Below are 18934 nucleotides of genomic sequence, written 5' to 3'. Positions count from 1 at the left end.
AATACAGCCTATGACATGCAGGAACTGTGCCATCTGGTAAAAGTCGGTCTTTGTTTTCTGCAGTTCAGCCTGTGTGTTTGGGAAGCTAATGTAGTGTTGCATTCTCTGCATCATGGCATCCAGGAACTTCCTGAAGAAACGGGACAGGCAACTCTGGGATACCCCGCCTACCGCAGCTATCACCCCCTGGTAACTGCCAGATGCGAGTAGATGTAGGCTACAGAGCACCTGCACATGTGGTGGTATGGCATGCGCCCTTGTTGTTGGATGGTCGAGGAGTGGGTGCAGGTCCCTTATCAGGTCCATGATGGTTTGGGGGGTGTCGCCTGTACCTTTCATGTATCTCAGCCTCAGTCTGTTGAAAGAGTGTGATGCGCTGTCTGTAAATGCGTTCCTCCCATCTCCAAATCCTCAGACCTGCTGCCTGTAGACGTAGGCGCCTTGCAATCACATACAGAGCCGCCATGGTGTTCACGCTGTTGCATTTTGGGATTGCTTATATGCACTGTGGCTGATTACCACCTGCTTTCACTCAGTGTTATTTACCGACTCTTAAATACCGAATTTCATGGAATTCGGTAATACCGAATTTACCTACATCTCTTTTCTTGTTTTACCATTTCATATTTACCGAATCGGTAAATATGAATTCGGTAATTATGAATCGGAAATTTAGAATTCGGTAAAGGTGAATCGGTATTTACCGATTCATAATTACCGAATCCTTCTTTTTGGACTCCTACATCTCAATTGACTAAATACCGGTGGGTAACGGGATATTTACCGAATTTCGGCCGTTACCGACCGGTATTTAGCTACCTACATATGGCCCCTAATCACACATTTATGAAATACAACTTACGAGCTTGTTATCGTTACATTTGCACACCAGAGCTGCATTACCCGTGTCCATATCTTATCTTGTGCTTTGAAGCCTAGCAATGCTCCACTCCCTGCATGTCTACTGCCGTGCAGCCTACCCTGCCACTTTTTCTGCACCTCTGTGCTGCTTTATCTACATATTTTCTGAGACACATGTTCTTGCAATGCGGGTCTGTGACCTTCCTTTCCTGCTGTGCCTAATTATATTTCTCTCTTTTACTAAAGTTCGTATCCATTTCCCTATCCCCAGGTCCTGACTCCATGTATGCTTTTTATTCTGCTACTGGAGACAGCTTAGGCCCGTATTTCCCCTTTAACACTTACATCTGTACACGTCTTTCTGCTGATGCTTGCATTGACATGAATGGGCCTTTTCATTTTCTACATTCATTATAACAACAACTGCTTGCTTCCAGCTGGAAGGAAAGGAACCTGAAAGCAATGAGTTATTGCAAAGAGCAGGAAGGGCAGGAAATGGGAAAAGAATGGGTGGCAGGGGTCAGAGAGGGATCAATATTTGCTTGAACAGAGTACCTTAAAGGTTTTCTCCAGAGTTATAGGGGGGAATTTAGTCAAGGAGGCACCATTGGGAGCAGTAGAATCAACCACAAGACAGTCAAGAAAGTCACAAGGAGGTTGAGGATCAAAGCTAAGCTGGATACAAGCAATGGCATCAGAGAAGTGCTCAGAAAGTGAAGAGCTAATGTTTTAGAAAGGAGGAACAACATTACTGCAGGCTTTTGAGTAAAGAAAGTCTTTAAGAATGGCAAAGAGTTTCCTTGAGGAAGAATTTACGCAGCCTATCCTTTTCAAGTAGTAGTAGCAGCGAGTCTATCTGAAGAGGTCTTGGTAGCTTTTGTGAGCTATTTATATGCTGCCTTGTCAAGATAGGAGTAAAAGCTCTTACATACATGTTGCAATTTTATTTTGTGATTTTACTTTTCCTATCTCTTCATCTGTCCACTTGCCCGCCCTACTGCCCCACCGCTGATACCTGTACCGGCCACGCCTGGCAATACCTTTCACTGGCACATTTTAGCTGGAAGCTCAGGTGTGTACCAAGGTGGAGTGGGGGTTTCAAAGTGATAGCAGCAGTTCATGCCATTTTTTGAATTCACATGAGCATGTGGTGCTTTACTTTGTCCCACCGTCAAATACACACTTTGCTATCTATGAACCGAGATGTCTCCACATGATAACAGGTTGATTTGCCCAAATCTATGGCTGAAGGGTATATACCGGTTCTGGTTTGGGGCCGATTATGTTAAGAGCTTTTTCAAGGCTCCATAAAGTTAATACACTATTAACCTACAAATTAAAGTAGCAATGCACATGTCAAGAAAGAGCAAATACACGTATTATTTGTTGGTTAATCATCTAGTCGTACTGGCCAGAGCACATCTTCTGCATTACAGTAAACTGGATTGAAGAAAAAAATCCATTAGGAGCTCATAATAATAATAAATGTTCAAATCTTCTGATAATTTGTCCCACTATAGTCTTACTGTTTGAGAGTAATGCATGTGACATGGTGGAGACTAGTGAAACATGGCTTAATGTCTAATTTAGGAGTAGACGGACAGAGTCAAGTCAGTCAGGGAGGCGGAGGACATTTTAGGTCTGCCACTCTGCCTTTACTTCACCTGCCCAATTTAAAGGCCACCTCCGGCCCTGCAGTGAGCTCTACAGGTCTGTATGAACCGCTGTCAAAGCAGTTCATACACAGCCATTTTAAAGTTTGGTATGCATCTGTCACTGAGGACAAACACTTATACCAAACTTTTAAAATGTTTTACTGTTCCAAAAACAAGCTCCCAAAGTGGAGTTTGGTTCTGGAAAAGTAAAAATAATTGGCCCCCAACTCGATGGCGGTTTTCTCCCATGGTGTGCGGGTCATGTTTTTATTTTTACTTTCCCTCGCCTCCAGGATATTTCTGACACTGAAGGACAGTCAAAAACAACGTAATTCGACCGCCCCCCTGTAAATAGCGTGGGTGATTGGGTGGCTTACCTCCCAATCCCCTGTTCTCCCTCGGGCCATTGGAGAAAGGTTTGAAGTTTAAAACATTTTACTCCATCGGCATAAAACTGGTGGTCCGTCCGCTTAAATTTGGTGGGCAGACTGAGAGTTTGGTGGACGGGCTACTCGGCAGCCGTTGCAATGGAGTTTCAGGGCCATCAAACTCTGAATCAAGCCCTTAGTTTCTTTATTTAGTCTCCAGGCGTGATTGGATGACATTCTTGCAAGTAAAGCGCCAGAAAATCTACCTTGTTTTCATTGCTGTATTAGTAACTATGCTACTTATGGTGTTGTGGCCCAATAGACTACTTAGCATTTTTACTGAATGTATTAATACATTTGTAAAACAGTTGGAGGATTCACATATTAATAAATAAATGAGCAATCATTAACATGCCAATGCGTCCAGCTTGCACGTCTGTAATATCACTAGTAGACACACGGGGGCAGCAGAATGCCATCCATCTGAAGTTATCAAGTAGAAAAAGACCGAGCCCTATCACTGCCGACGTAATGGCAAGTGAATAGTAGTATTTATTTTTGCCACATGCCGGCCCCGTTCTGTATGGACTTTATGAGCTTGACAGGCACATAAGGCTGTCTGTAACCAGAAGCTAAGCAGGTGCTGTTTACGTATTAATGCTTTTATTGCCTTTTCATATAAATGCTTTCTTATCAAGAATCACTATAGGAAGACAAAAACAGCTACAAAACTAAACTTAAACTTCAAGTCAACAGTGCTAAGTAATTAGATCTAAGATGCCACGACTGAAGATGGCACACATGACATTGAGTTACTTTTCTACCACAGGTCACTAAATGCTGTGCCACTCCTGCACCTGTGTGAGCGTGTGTGTGTGTATATTTGTGTGTGAGTATATGTACTGTGAGGGCAGCTTTCCCTTATGCTGTCTGATAGATCTTTTCATTATAAAGTGGAAAATAAGATTTCTGCCTGTGTTGTACTTGTTATGTGCCTCATGTATTTTTTTTCTTGAAAACATACAGTCAAGTGAATCTTCAAGGCAGAGTTAAGACAAACCCGAACAAAATCGAGCAAGTACTAAATATAAGCAAGTATTATAAAGAGACCATTCCAGGATTAAAGAAAGGGGTGCAACAAAAACAGCAAATGGCCCCGGGCTTACCCCGGTGAAATTGTGGCTGTGTGCCTGTATTATTGCTCTCTGGGCTTTGAGTGTAGGTTGAAGCTGTCGTGTGGCTCTCTGTGCTGTACCAGTGCTGCGTGAGATAGGGGAAGTTGAGTGTGCAGACACCACTGATATGTGCCACCTTATGTATAATGTATATCTCGTCCTTTGTAAGGAAGCGTGGCTAAACACCACCGCCGCAAGTGATCAACGCAACAACTTCCACTCCAGCAGGGGAGTGGTCAACATGACACATTCTATAATAAGAAAGTGTTTTCTCCTAGGACATATATTAACATCTCCCCTGTGCCTACTTAAATGAAAATGGCATACTGTCTAGTGGTATGCACTAATGGTCCCTTTCACCCTGCCTTCAAAACCAGAACTCCCCAGTTTCACATAGTACTGAGAGAAGGACAGACACCTGACTCCAGCAACGATGAAAGGACCAGTCCTCATAAAGGTGCCTACACTTCTCCATTTTACTAATTTACAAAAGTCTGATTTAGTTAGTTCTTGCTGGAATAACCAGATCACCTCAGGCCTCTGCTGTGATCTGCTTGAACTTGCGAAACTGCTTGTAGGGAAGAGTAGGGCCATGTAGACCAGTTCCTGTTGACCTGCTGCATGATATTACACATAAATCCACCCTGTGTGACTTTACCTGTGCTTGTAAATATCGCCCCTTTCCACGCAACACTTTGGGGCAGATTTACAAGCCCCTTTTGCGCTGCCGTTGCTTCACTTTTTGTGACGCAGCAGTGGCGTAAACAATGCGCCACATTGCGGCAAATTTACAAAGTGATGCATCTAGGGAGATGCGCTACCTTGTAAAGCCCTGCCCCACAATATACCTGCGTCAGGTATAATGTATTCACGGTGGGCATTCCCATGCAAAAAGCCATGTAGAACTGACGCAGCGAAATTTACAACATTCCACTGCTTCACTCTATGCCTCCATTGCGTCAAAATCCCTCTGCCTACTCAGACATGGCATAAGGAATGACGCATGGCTTTTTGAATGGGACTCACCTATCTGTTGTGGCGCATTCCTGGATTTGCATCACTTTCATGAGCAACTCCAGAAATGCACCACTTTTGGTTCAACATATGCGTCAAAATTTCTGACGCATCTGTCAATCCTTGCGCCATGGTGCAGTATTGTAAATACAGCGCATCCATGGTCGCAAAAGGTTTTCGTACGGAGATGCAGGAAAACTGACGCATCTGTGTAGATGCGTCAGTTTCTTGTAAATCTACCCCTTTGCGTGTTAAGTGCGTGACATGGTCGTTGCTGTGGGTGTTCCCACGCAACACTCATGTCCACTGATGCATTTCCAGATTTACGAGCAATAGTAAACCTGGAAATGCGTCAGAATGCTACGCCCCCCTAGGGGCGGTGTAGCAAGGTGCAACGAATAGAACTGTTTTAATTTCTCCTCCTTTTTTTAGGTCTCGCCTGAGCCAACGCATGCGGTGCTCTGGCGAGACATTTAGTAAGTGGGCTTTAAAAAGCCCGACCACATGCTTTTGCTTGTGGACTTGAGCTTGCGGTTACGTGTGCGGTTACTCGCGCGGTTACACGCACAGCTGCCATCTGGCTTTCCTTTCTTGTGCATGCCTCTCTCCTCGCCGACAAGTTGCGCGAGCAGCAGCGTGCCCGGGTGCCAGCTGCATACTCCGCATTCCTTTCGCGGCCGCGTGGTAGCTAGCCGCGCTTGTGTTTAGCACTGTTTTAGCACTTGTTGTTAAAAACTTGAGCGCTGGCGCTGTGTCATTAGATACTAGCCATGCCACATAAGCCTGTGGGGCCGTGCTGCACACCTCATCAAAGCCAATGACCTGACCCAAGTCACATAACTGTTGGCATGCTGCAAGCAGCATCCAGCAGAACCTTCGGGTCCATGCCGAGAACATTAGTCCCAACAAACACAACACTTCCTCGCCACCATTGGGCGGCAACCCTCTTTCAGACGTGAATTTACCCGTTTGAAATCCGACTGCCGTCTCGGATGACTAACCCGTCATAAGGGCCGACCATCACTAATGTTCTCCACCTGAGGTCAGTAACGTTTTAAACTGACAAGCCAACTACCACCTGATTTCCCATCAAACGCCGCTCCACTTCCAGGGTTAACACGCCCGTCACTTACTTCATCAAGAGTCCTTCCCCGCCTGCAAACCTATTTGGCTTCGGTTCCCGGCTTTCGCGTTGGTAGTGCGATAGTAACGGGTTTTTGTACTTCCGTATTATTCGTTATACTGATTGGCTGGCGCTTGTTGGCGCGCACAGTGTGATGTAATGACGAACATAACGTCAACAGGGAATCATGGGAATTGTAGTACCTGGCGATTTCCAGAATACCTTTTGCCGTGTGATTGGCTGTGGTGGGATCCGGAAGTTGCCAAAATTTGGGATTATTTTTATCTGTTAAAATATCAACAAGGGACAGCGGACATTTGGCAGAATTCACTGACAGCCTTTGTTCCTCTTTCAATGCGTGCTGCATTCTACAGCACTCATTGGAAGAGGAAATCACCTCAACTGATTGTTTTTGTGCAGAAAGGTACCCCTTCTTGCACAAAAACAATCTCCCACCACACAGGCATCCTTGCACATGGTGTAAGGGTGCCTGTGCATGGCAGCAGTTTTTGCACCAGCGCAGGGGGAAGCACAGAGATGCGACATATTGTTGTAAATATGCCGCATCCCTGTGCTTTGAATGGAGTGCAGCTAAATGACTAGCGGCACTGCGCTTCGTTAATTTCTGGTAAATAGGGCCCATAGGGGCTTATTTACAAGTCCCTTGCGCCTCCGATGCGTCATTTTTAAAATGGGAAAAAGTGACGTACCAGTGGTGCAAGAGGCTTGTAAATAAGCCTCATAGTGTCCAGGCCTGCAGAACCACAATGGTTACATCACGGGTGCTCTTGCAAGGCAGTTAATGTTTTGTTGTTAGTTTCTGTAATGGTATTATTATACTGCAGATCAGATTTTGCTACTGATAAGCCTTCAGAAGTTTTCTTCATATTTAAGCCACAATCAAAATGATTGCTGCAGAATCTGGTGAATATATATGTATGCAAATAAAATGTACATGACAGCCAATGGGTGATTTGTAGGCATTTAAAAGTAGAGTCTACCTGGCATGCTGAATATAACATCTTCCAGGCTGAATAGGGCAAACAGTAGGTAATCTGATTGACCAGACTGGTCGAGACACACACACACACATGCACACACACACACACACGCATGCACGCACACACACACACCTCCCCCACCCCGACAGTTTCTGATATAGCATTTCAATGACACCTCCGAAGACCCATGTTTTTCATCTGAGTCCTCCAACCTGTGCTCACTGGGACACAACAGTGCTCAAAAATAGCAACACAATACAATGCATTAACTTAGCTACAGTGCCTGGGCTCTCCGTGTTCTGTTAAAATGAAATATTGGATATCTCAGCTTATGCATTGTTGTCTTACTTTCATTGCTTGAGGAAATATCTTTGAGTAGATGTAAACTGCTATAAATCAATGGAATTGCCACACAAAAGAAGAGTTTAATTTGCTATATTTCATGTGCAAACTAATGGGCTTATTTATGAGCCCCTGCATCACTTTTGCGCCGCTGTTGCATCACTTTTTGTGACACCGTGGTGGCGTACAAAATGCACCACAGTGCGCCCTATTAACAAAGTGACGCATCTAAGCAGATGTGTCACTTTATAAAGGCCTGTGTCAGGTATAATGTATGAAGGGCGGGCGTCCCCCCACAAAAAAGCCTCGTAGAAGTGGTGCAGTGAAATCAATGAGATTTCACTGGGCCACTTCTAGGACGCTGCTGCTTCAATATCTTACGCCTGCGTCACAGCAGGCGTAAGACTGAGTGAGGCCCTTTCACATAGGGCTTGCCCAATGTGAAAGGATATATTGCTGGATTTGCGTTTGTTTTCAGACACACCCCAGCAATGCGTCCCTTTTACGCTGACAGATATATGTCAGTATTACTGACATATGTCATTCCTTGCACCATGATGCGTCATACAGTAAATATGACACATCCACCATGTCGCAAGGTGGGTGCAGTGAAAACTGTTGCATCGCTGTTTTCACGCAGCATCTCAACAGTATTCATGAATGAGGCCCTTAGCGCATTTTACAAAGTGAGAAGGGAAACAAACTTTGGGGGCAAAATTCAGTTGGAAACAGGACAGTGAAATGAGAGATTGTGCCTGAAAATCTGGCAATAAATGGTGACCTCACCTCGGCCTGTGTGGGAGTGTCCGCAAGGCCTCTGTCTTCCCTTAGCTCAAGGGGATGTTTGCACCTAACATCTGTCAAGATATATATATATACATGGTAGCAGGAAGGCATGTTTTCTCGCAGGCTGTGGGAGGCGCCTGTCTGCAGTCTTATTTATCACAGCCACAGTGAGTGTGCAGTGCAGGCCATCATCCCCAGTCAGTCAGAGTCTCCAGTGACATTGGTCCCTTCAGCCCCTGTGTAATCAATGTATGTGTATTAGGTTCCCCATTCATTATTATTATTGGTTTGTCTGAAATATTGTCTGTCAGACCTCATTCGAATGCCACAGGGCAGACAGGGGCTACTGGGTCAACGAGGCAGACAAGGGCTATTGGACCCACAGGGCAAACAGGGGCTATTGGGTCCACGGGCCAGGCAGGGGCTACTGGGTCCACAGGACAGGCAGGGGCTACTGGGTCAACGGGGCAGACAGGGGCTACTGGGTCCATGGGCCAGACAGGGGCTACTGGGTCAACGAGGCAGACAGGGGCTATTGGGTCCACAGGACAGGCAGGGGCTACTGGGTCCACAGGCCAGACAGGGCTACTGGGTCCAAAGGACAGGCAGGGGCTACTGGGTCAACGGGGCAGACAGGGGCTACTGGGTCCAAAGGACAGGCAGGGGCTACCGGGCCACGGGGCAGACAGGAGCTACTGGGTCCACAGGGCAGACAGGGGGTACTGGGTCAACGGGGCAGACAGGGGCTACTGGGTCCAAAGGACAGGCAGGGGCTATTGGGCCACGGGGCAGACAGGAGCTACTGGGTCCACAGGGCAGACATGGGCTACTGGGCCATGGGACAGGCAGGGGCTACTGGGTCCACAGGACAGACAGGGCTACTGGGTCCACAGGGAAAACGGGGGCTACTGGGTCCACGGGCCAGACAGCGGCTACTGGGTCCACAGGGCAAACAGAGGCTACTGGGTCCACGGGGCAGACAGGGGCTACTGGGTCCACAGGACAAGCAGGGGCTACTGGGCCCATGGACCAGACAGGGGCTACTGGGTCCACAGTGCAAACAGGGTCTACTGGGTCCACGGGGCTGACAGGGACTACTGAGTCCACAGGACAGACAGGGGCTACTGGGTCCAAAGGACAGGCAGGGGCCACTGGGTCCACAGGGAAGACAGGGGCTACCGGGTCCACAGGGCAGACAGGGTCTACTGGGTCCACAGGGCAGACAGGGGCTACTGGGCCACAGGACAGACAGGCGCAACTGGGTCCACAGGGCAGACAGGGGCTACTGGGTCCACAGATCAGACAGGGCAACTGGGTCCACAGGGAAAACAGGGGCTACTGGGTCCACTGGCCAGACAGGAGCTACTTGGTCCATAGGGCGGACAGGGGCTACTGGGTCTCCGAGGCAGACAGGGGCTACTGGGTCCATAGGGCGGACAGGGGCTACTGGGTCCCAACCATGGTGGTTAAAGTCATTTGTCACCGGTGTCCTGGGGTATGCACTGTGGCTCTACAAACTGGGTAAACTCAGACCCTTTCTGCACCTGTCTCTTAGGTGTAGCAAGAGTGAGCAGTTACAGGCTTCTCAGGGAGGTAGTATGGGAGTCAAGTGCTCAGAACTCAAATGACATACTGTCCATGCCAGTCCTTACCTTTTACGTAAAAAGAAAATACTTTAATCACACAGCAAAGCAAAATACTGCACAGTCCAATTGAAATAGAAATTACAGGGTTACGATGAAATGGGCATAGATGGAGATTACGTCACATTTAACCCCATGTTTACCCCCACTGGTTACATGTGCAAGTCAGTTCAATAGTTCACATTCGGCTATTATAAGGGAAAAAAGTTTCAAGTCACACCACATTCCTTGGCATGTGTTTAGTCCTTCAATCCATACACAGGCTAGAACCAGGGCACTTTGACCTCCTCGCTAGCGTTGATGATTGTATGGTCCTCACTGCAGGGTCTTCAGCAGTGGGTTCCTTTGGTACCAGAATCGTTGGATGAGACCAGCGTGGCAGGTCTTGCATGGGGCATAACGTCTTTTGTCGTAGCGACCCTCCTGGCTGAATGCATACACAGGGGCGTAGCTTGGTCAGTGAGATGGGAGAGGGGCGTGGGAGGCTCAGATTTTCCATCAATCACACTGACATTTAAGGTTAAGGGCACATGAGAGGGGCCTAAGGGATAGTGGAAAGGGAGAGGGATACAGATTGGGAGGGTTATTACATGAAAGGAAACAGAAGATTTTGTAAAAATAACCAACATTTTTAAGACTTTCAAAACAGAGAGAGGGAGAGTGTGTGTACGTTTTTGTCTATGTATAAGTAAAAGTCTAGAACACCTCACTATACCTGACTGAAACCACTTGTACCCAACTATTTATCGGAATATACATTTATTAGCGGGGTGGAACACCCTAACCCCACCCCCCAAAGCTATGCACCTGTGCATACAGGTACTCAGGCAAGGCAGTAACAGCCTTTGGGCATATTTGTCTGCTGTGGTGTGTCTTCAGCAGTAGTGGTCTCCAAGACCAACGGGATTCATTTTAGCGGCAGCGTTGCGCCTCTCCTCTGGCATCAGAAGTTCAGCACCTGCTCGTGGACCTACAGTAGATGTCGGCTGCAGTTCACAATAGTTACTGCATGGTGAGACCGGGAGACTCCCTGTCGGACCCTCTCTGGGGAGGTTCACAGGGCAGACAAATATTCAATGAGAAGGCTTAACAATGCAGTTGGATCATGATGGGGGCGCATCAGCTGGTTCTCTCACCGGAGGCGGCGAGCTATGGAGGGTAGTGTGAAACCAACGGTGAGGGGTTTCCTCGCAGCAGGATAGGGAGCATGCCTCAATGGAAAAGCCAAAGAACATGAAGGATCTGAATCTGGGAGGAGTGCTTAGTGGGTTGGGAACATTTACAAGATGTGGTCGGCAGAGCGTGAAGTTGGGAATGGGTGTCATTATGAAAGATTTCAGGAGAAGCAGAGAGAAAAGGTGCCCTGACCTGCCTTAATAACCACAGTCAGGAGTCTGTGCTGTCCTCATGGCTGACAACCAGCCAGCCTGAGAAGCAGGTGTGTGTCTGAGAAGGTAATAGACAGAACACATGTCAAAGCTGATTACTTTGTCCAAGGGGCAGAAGGAATACTGCTGGAGTCCCAGTAAGTCTGTGTGCATATGAAAAAGTGGTTACATTTTAATTCGAGTTCCTAGAAAAGAGATGTGACTGCAGATCTTTATGATGTTTAATTGCTGACATTTGGCTATTGTAGCAGTGGTGGGGAGTGCAGCAGGTGACTAGAAATGCTTTGCAACCATCCTCGATCTAAGGGGCCAGATGTACAAACATTTCATTTTGCGAGTCTCTAATTGCAACTCGCAATTAGAGACTCGCAAAATTATATATATTCCCAATGGGGTCGCAAATGACCTTCCTCATCAATATTCATGAATCAGGTCACAATTTGCGAACCATTTGGTATAGGCAATAACACAGGGATGGTGGCCTGCTGACAACTTTTTTTTAATGCAGCTCATTTTTCTTAAAAAAGGAAAACAGGTTGAGTTTCAAAAGGAAAAATGAAATGTTTCTGATTCATTTTTTAAGGTTAGGCATTGGTCCCGGAGACCACTGCCTACTCTTAAAAAAACATTTTCGCTGCCATTCTCAAAGAGGAAGGAGTTCCATAGGGACCACTTCCTGTTTGCGACTGGCTTACCACCTACTTGAAGTAAGTGATAAACTGCGATTGTTTTGTGACCGCATTCGGGTCATAAAACAATTGTACATCCCCCTGTGACTTGCTATTAGGAAGAGACGCCCTTGGCATGACTCTTCCTAATAGGCGCTCGCAAACCCTATTTTGTGAGTCAGTAATAGGTTACGAACCCACAAAATGGGGTTAGTACATTACAAAAGCCATTTTTGCGGTCGCAAACGGACCGAATCTCCGTTTTCGGACTCTAAAAACGGTTGTCCATCTGGCCCACACCCCATACGCCTGCACCAACATTTCCCGCATTGTCCCTTTGCAAAATTGCCACCTCCCCATCTAGCTCATCATTCAAGCCCCAGTCCAGCACCCCATCACATATTTCAATACGTTTTTGAGTTACAGTTTGCCTGGCTAGATGTTCCAGCGGAGGGTGGTGAAGCTTTGTCTCAGTCAAGTGGTGGCACTGGAAAGGTTCCCACAGCATTGATAAAGAGAAGTTTCCAAGTTCACAATCAAGAGGTTTACCTTGGCCCATTCCTCCTCTTGATAAGCTGTTGGCACTAATGATCTAGATTCCTAAGGGGCTTAAAATGAGTGAGCAAAGGACCATACAGTGTAAAATGGCGGTGATGGAATCTGAAATTCTAGTTTGAAGATGGGTGGAGTATGGTAGAAAGAGTAAGAAGATCGGTGTATTATCCTCATCAGAAAGAAGGAAGCCGTGAAGAGAGATAATACCAACGATAGAGGTGCTGCGTAAAGACAAAGTGCGAGTGCCCAGGATAAAGGAGTGGCGGAATACCTCCATGAAGGGGTGTAGGGAAGGGGTGCGAGGAAGACCAAGGCGCATCAGGAGACAAAGAGCAATATGGGAGGCGGGGAGAGAGGACCCAGTCCAAGTGATACTTAGGGAGGAAAGGTTGTTAGCGTGGTTGGACGTTCACATCCAGCCATTGTGATAGTCATCAATGTGACCACGAATTTGGCAGTTGTTCCACAAACACTCTAATCCAGTCATCCTGAATCTTCAATGGATGGTGCCTCAAGCTGTCTCTTCCAGTCTGTTGAATCAAAATGTATACAAAAGGACTTCTCTCTACAGCAGCCTAACATACAGGCACACACAGACACACACACACACACACAAACATACACAAACTTTCACAAATACTGTGCTTTCGGTTCTGTTATCAAGTCCAAAAAAGATAGATTTCCACTTAATGACATTGTTAACCGAGTTCCCACAGTGATGCCAATGTGCTCATCTGTCACAATTCCAAACACTCTTTAGCTCTCTCTCTTCGACTGTACTCTCTGTCTGTTTCTCTCTCTCTCTCTCTCTCTATATCTCTTTCTAGTGACCTTCCATTGCCTGTTTAAAGCTACGTCTAGCACAACTGCCACTGTGCCGCTAACCCTTTGGCCCAGTAGTTGATTTAAATTAATTACATAGGTACTACAGACAGGCTCGCCAGGTCACATTTGTATCAACAACCTATGGAAAGCAATCGCTGTGACAGCCAATAGGGCTGGGTTTAATATGCTAACACATTCAGGAACCAGCAGCAGTGGACAGAGTTGCCTGTAGTTGTAAGTTAGTTACTCAAGTAGTTCAGTGCAAACATTCAAGTGAAGGCAGAAGGATGCACCCAAACAACCAATCGGATTAGTTGAGAGATAAATAATCCACTGGGCTGAGCCAAGATGTAATTGACAAACTCTCAAGCCAGTGACTGAAAGAGGCTGTTCAAAGAAAGCCAGTGGTCGAAAGAGGGCGCCCCAAAACAAGTCTATGTATATAGTTAATAATGGGTCATTTCGACAGCTATGCTGTCATAAACAGACCGAAAAGGTATATAGGAAACTTAAGAGTCTGAAACTATTTGCAGACACCAGTTAGCAGCGCACCCACACATGCATGAGTTGTACATGAATCTATAGCTATAATCCAGGCTGATCCAGAGGTAGTAGATTATTTCACAGGTTGTGTGTGGGAGACATGAGTATGAGTTTGAGTGACCAGAAACATACTCACATATGACTCTTGATTTTTTTACTTGTAGATTCTCCGAGGACCAATGGAATCCTTCCCAGATCCTTTACTAACACGCACTCTGGCCTTGGTTCCGGCTGAGGACTTGGTCGTGGTCTGCCGTCTAGTATGCCACCAGTGGAAGGACGTGGTGGATGGTGATGCTGTGTGGGAAATGAAATGTCAGCAAGAAGGGTTCCAAGCCTCAGATTCCGAGATAGAACCGGGAAACTGGAAAACCTGTTACTTTCTGAACAAAAGGAAGAGGAATCTTCTAAAGAATCCATGTGGAGAAGGTGACAAAGGCTCAACTCTTCCCTGGGGTTAGGACTAGCCACTAGGGCTGGTTGTGGAAATGGCCCAAGAGGGTATTCACTCTTGCCCCTTTTGCATAGGGCTGAAATCGCATGCCCTAGGAAAGGATCAATGTAGATCAAAGTGTGCAATGACCATGGGTGTGCATAGTTTATAGTTTAAGGATGTTTTCTATGGCGTATTTTTTGAGGGACTCTAGAGATGCTATCTTTCTGGAGAACACTGAACCAAGCAGTCACTTTATTTGGTGTGATTTGATTGGCGTCTGTGCAGTAGTTGAGACAGGTGAGTTTGGATGCCCCTCCTTTCCACCTGGTTGGGTATGTCTGAATCGGGGACAAGACTTGTGACAACTTCTATGAAGATGCTGTCATATTACATGATTAGTTAGTGATCCCATCACCAGCATCCTATTCTCATTTTCCCATTCTGTCATTTACTCATGCATCAACAACCACCCAGCCAACTTCCTGTCTCTTTCTGCTTTTGGCAGAATCCTCAGAAAACCTTGACAGATGATTTGCCTATTTCGAGCATTGACTGGCTAATTGCTGTCTCTCCTTTGTGGACTGAATGTTGTTTTGGTCATTGTCCACTTCCAATTGGCTAAAACCCCAAAGTATAAATGTGCTTCCTTCTTCTTCACATGTCCTTGAAGGCCAGCTTAAAGCATAAATATGGGGAACAATTTCTTCTTGGTGGCTGATCCTAACAAGGCTTGTGTCTTTTGTTCAGTAATTGTCTGGTGAGTTTTAATCTTTTTTGTGTGTGGAATTCCCTTCAATGTCAAAGGTACATCCCGTGCTGTAGGGTAACACTTACTTTATTACAGCACATCAGGACCCAGATTTGCAAAGCCCTTGCATTGTCATTGCAACACGCAAGGGAGCGCAGGGTAACGTAAGCACTTCAATGATATTTATTTATTTATTTATTTATTTATTTTTGAGATTTACATCTCCCGTAGGCGTCTCGGCGCTAGAAACTTTGAAGGTATTCCTGAGGTTAAGCTGGTAACTATTCTTGATCAAACAGCCAGGTCTTTATCTTTCTACGGAAATGCATCAAGGATGGACTGTCTTTGATGGATGCTGGCAGGGAGTTCCATAACCTGGGAGCTGCCACAAGGAAGCGTCTATCGCCCCAGTTAAATGTTTTTGTTCGTGGTATTTGAAGGATTTTAAGGTTGTTAGATCGGAGCGATCTTATAGAGGACTGGTATCTGAGATGGGATTTCAGGAAATGTGGACCACAGTTGTGCAATGCTTTATAGAGTATGCACAGCGCTTTAAACTTGATCCTGTTTCGAATCTTGAGCCAATGTAAGTCCCTTATAGTCTCAGAGATTGGTGAGAACTTAGGGATTCCAGACAGGAGGCGGGCTGCAGCATTCTGGATGGTCTGCATTTTGTTGGTCACTCTTGCTTGGGCGTTGATGAATAAGCCGTTACAATAGTCAAGAGATGACAGCACGAGGGCGCTTACCAGCGTCTTACCTGCTGAGGTTGGTAAAAACGGCATGATTTTCTTGATCAACCTAAGTTTGTGATGGGCTGTTGCTGCTATTTTATTTGAGTGGGCCATAAAATTTAATTTATCGTCAAAAATCACCCCCAGATTTCTGACGGTGATGGCTGGTGTAGGTGGTGTTCCGTGCGTGGGGGGCCACCAGGTGTTTGACCATCCTGGGGAGAGATGTCCAAATATGACGACCTCCGTTTTTTCGGCATTTAACTTTAGACAGTTAGAGGCCATCCACTCACCGATCGCCCGCATGCCCTCTTGAAAGTTTTCAGCTACCTTGTCTCCATTCCCGTTAATGGCCAACACATGCTGGGTGTCATCCGCGTACGAAGTAAGGCTCATCCCATAGGCCTTGATGACAGAGGCCAGGTCCGACACGTAGATATTGAATACTGTCGGACTAAGGGATGAGCCTTGGGGAACCCCACACGGTAGTGACAGCTTGTGCGATTGGAAGGGCCCCAGTGTGACCACCTGTGATCTACCGGCCAAGAAGGAGGAGAGCAGATTTCTAGATATGTGGCGGATGCCCAGGTTTTCGGCATGGTCGACCAGGATCTTGTGGTCGACCGTGTCGAAGGCTGCCGACAAATCGAGCAGTACGAGTATTGCTGTACCTCCCTGGTCCCGGATCACTCTTATGTCCTCTGTAGCTTTTATTAAGGCAGTTTCGGTTCCGTGCAACTTGCGGAAACCAAACTGGGTGTTGTCCAGTAGTTGATGTTTTTCTATGAACTCTGAGAGTTGTGAGTTCATAGCCTTTTCCACTACCTTTGCTAAAATGGGGAGACTGGCTATGGGGCGGTAGTTTTTTGGTTGGTCCTTGTCCAAATTAACTTTCTTAAGTAGGGGTTTGACCAAGGTATTTTTAAGGGATGTCTGGGTATATCCCAGTTCTGAACATTGTGTTGCAGATTGATACAATGTCAGGGGAGAGATAGTCCATGATCGGACAAATGACTTTTAGAGGACAAGGATCTAATGCTGAGCCTGATTTGATTGTGGCCGTTGTTTCCTTGATTTGTGTTTCTCCAAGGTCTAAGAACTGAGAAAGTTCGATATTGTTGGTCCCGTTGTTAGATATGGGGGGGCTGATTACTGTTTTTGTGGAGAATGCTTGATATATATCATTTACCTTTGTGAAAAAGAAATCAGCCAGAGAATCACAAAAGACTTGGGATTGTGGAGGATTCAGGTCCGGTGCGTTTCCCGCTAAGACCTTAGTTATCTCAAAAAGTTTTTTACTTGAGTTTTTAGCAGAATTGATTTGTTCAGTGAAATAGGATTTTTTTGTCTCGACAATAAGAGCTTTGTATTGTCCGAGTGCTTCCTTATAGCTGGTCTTGCTTTCAGCGCTGTAGGATCTGCCCCAATGTCTCTCCCTGTTTCTACAGAATTGCCTCTTAATACGGAGCTCCTCTGTAAACCATGGGGCTGATGGCGTTGCTCTGTTTCTAGAGAGTTTTTTAGTTGGGGCTAAGGAGTGGGTGGCGGTACCTATCCACTCCTGAAATTGTCGTGTGGCCAAGTTTGGATCAAATGTTGAGTCAGGACGAGTTTTTTCAAGTAGGCTCGTTAGCTCAGCGTGATCGATGTCCTTCCAAACTTTGATGGTTTGTGGTTTCGGTACAGAGTGGGGTCTGAGTCTATTTAATATGACTGATATTTTTATAAAAATAGCGAAGTGGTCGGTCCATGGCATTGGTAAGGTATCTGTTATATTAACGCCTTGCATATTAGTAAAAATGCCGTCTAACGTGTGACCGGCTATATGGGTGGGGGTGGTTACCAGTTGCCGAAGACTCATGGTGTGCATGTCTGATATCAAGGACTGGGTATCTTTGTCAGATGCATTCTCAAGATGGAAGTTCAAGTCGCCCAATAATGTAAATGAGTCTTCCAGCGCTGGAGCTTCTATTATTGCACCCAGATTTGCTAGAAAGTTGGTGCGAGAGCCTGGTGGTCGATACAGTAGGATGCCTTTAAAATGAAACGATGGGGTGAGTTTAAGATCGAAAAGAAGGGCTTCGCAGGAGGTGGAGTGAATGTGAGATATTCTGACCGTTATGTGGTCGCGGGCGATGATGGCTAGTCCTCCTCCGCGCTGCCCCACTCTATCTAGGCGATAGGCGTTATAGCCTGGGGGGGTCGCAACTGCCATGTCAGGATCGGATGCTCCATCCGTCCATGTCTCCGTGAGAAAGAGACAATCAAGGTTGTTGTTGATAATAAGATTGTGTATTTCTTGCCGGTGCTTGACAAGAGATCGTGCATTGATTAGTGCAGCGGTGATGTCGGAAGACATAGATGCAGTGACAGCATGCGTTTTGATTTTTTCATTCATTATCTGTAGCTTCACGTTACAGTGGGGACATGTAAATTTTGTGGTATCTGACCATAGGTGTGGATTATATTGAGCGCAGTCGGTGTTAGGCGTGCGCAGTGCCATCAATGTAGATTTGGGGTAGATGTGGGGAGCCTGTCGTGGGGATTGATCAGAGGTTCTGGCCCCTGGCCCGGTCTCGGCACGGACGAGCACAGACGAGCTTGCCTTATGCGCGCCTTTGGCGCGCATTCGTCGCGTCCGCTGCGCTTCCGGAACATGCACATATTTGTAGGGAGGGAGCAATGCGAGAGACGTGGCCTCAAGGTGGGCATGTCCCAGTCAGGGAGAGGGGAATGAAGTTGGCGGGAAAACGGCAATTTTGCCCTTACCAGTGCTCGTTTTTCAGCAGGAAAGGGTGCCTGCACACTGCAGTGGTGTGACAGGGAAGGTGAGTGATTTTAAAAGCAAAGTGAAATTCTACACTTTTAAAACAAAATTATGCTCAGTTTTCCTTGCTACTCCCGGCTTTGCCTCAGGAGGGTTCAAAAGTTATCTAAAGCGCTAGTAGTCAGTGCGTCTTTTATAACTTTGAAGAGGGGGGGCGTGGCCTCAAGGTGGGCGTGTCCCAGTCAGGGAGAGGGGAATGAAGTTGGCGGGAAAACGGCGATTTTGCCCTTACCAGTGCTCGT

General features: G+C 46.5%; 1 protein-coding gene across 2 annotated transcripts in view; it reads left to right on the top strand.

The window, feature by feature from the left end:
- FBXO2 (F-box protein 2) overlaps nt 1–18934 on the top strand; it is a 111777-nt gene that overhangs the window by 37689 nt on the left and 55154 nt on the right. For both annotated transcript variants that reach the window (XM_085615385.1, XM_085615389.1), the window contains exon 2: nt 14112–14376. In XM_085615385.1, coding sequence (XP_085471511.1) covers nt 14127–14376 — 250 coding nt within the window. In that variant the 5' untranslated portion in view covers nt 14112–14126. The remainder of the gene's footprint in view (nt 1–14111; nt 14377–18934) is intronic.

This window comes from Triturus cristatus, chromosome 1_2 (genome assembly GCF_964204655.1).
Source record: "Triturus cristatus chromosome 1_2, aTriCri1.1, whole genome shotgun sequence".
In the NCBI taxonomy this organism is placed as follows: Eukaryota; Metazoa; Chordata; class Amphibia; order Caudata; family Salamandridae; genus Triturus; species Triturus cristatus.
The sequence above is the reverse complement of the archived record's forward strand: the minus strand, read 5'-3'. Positions and strand labels throughout refer to the sequence as shown.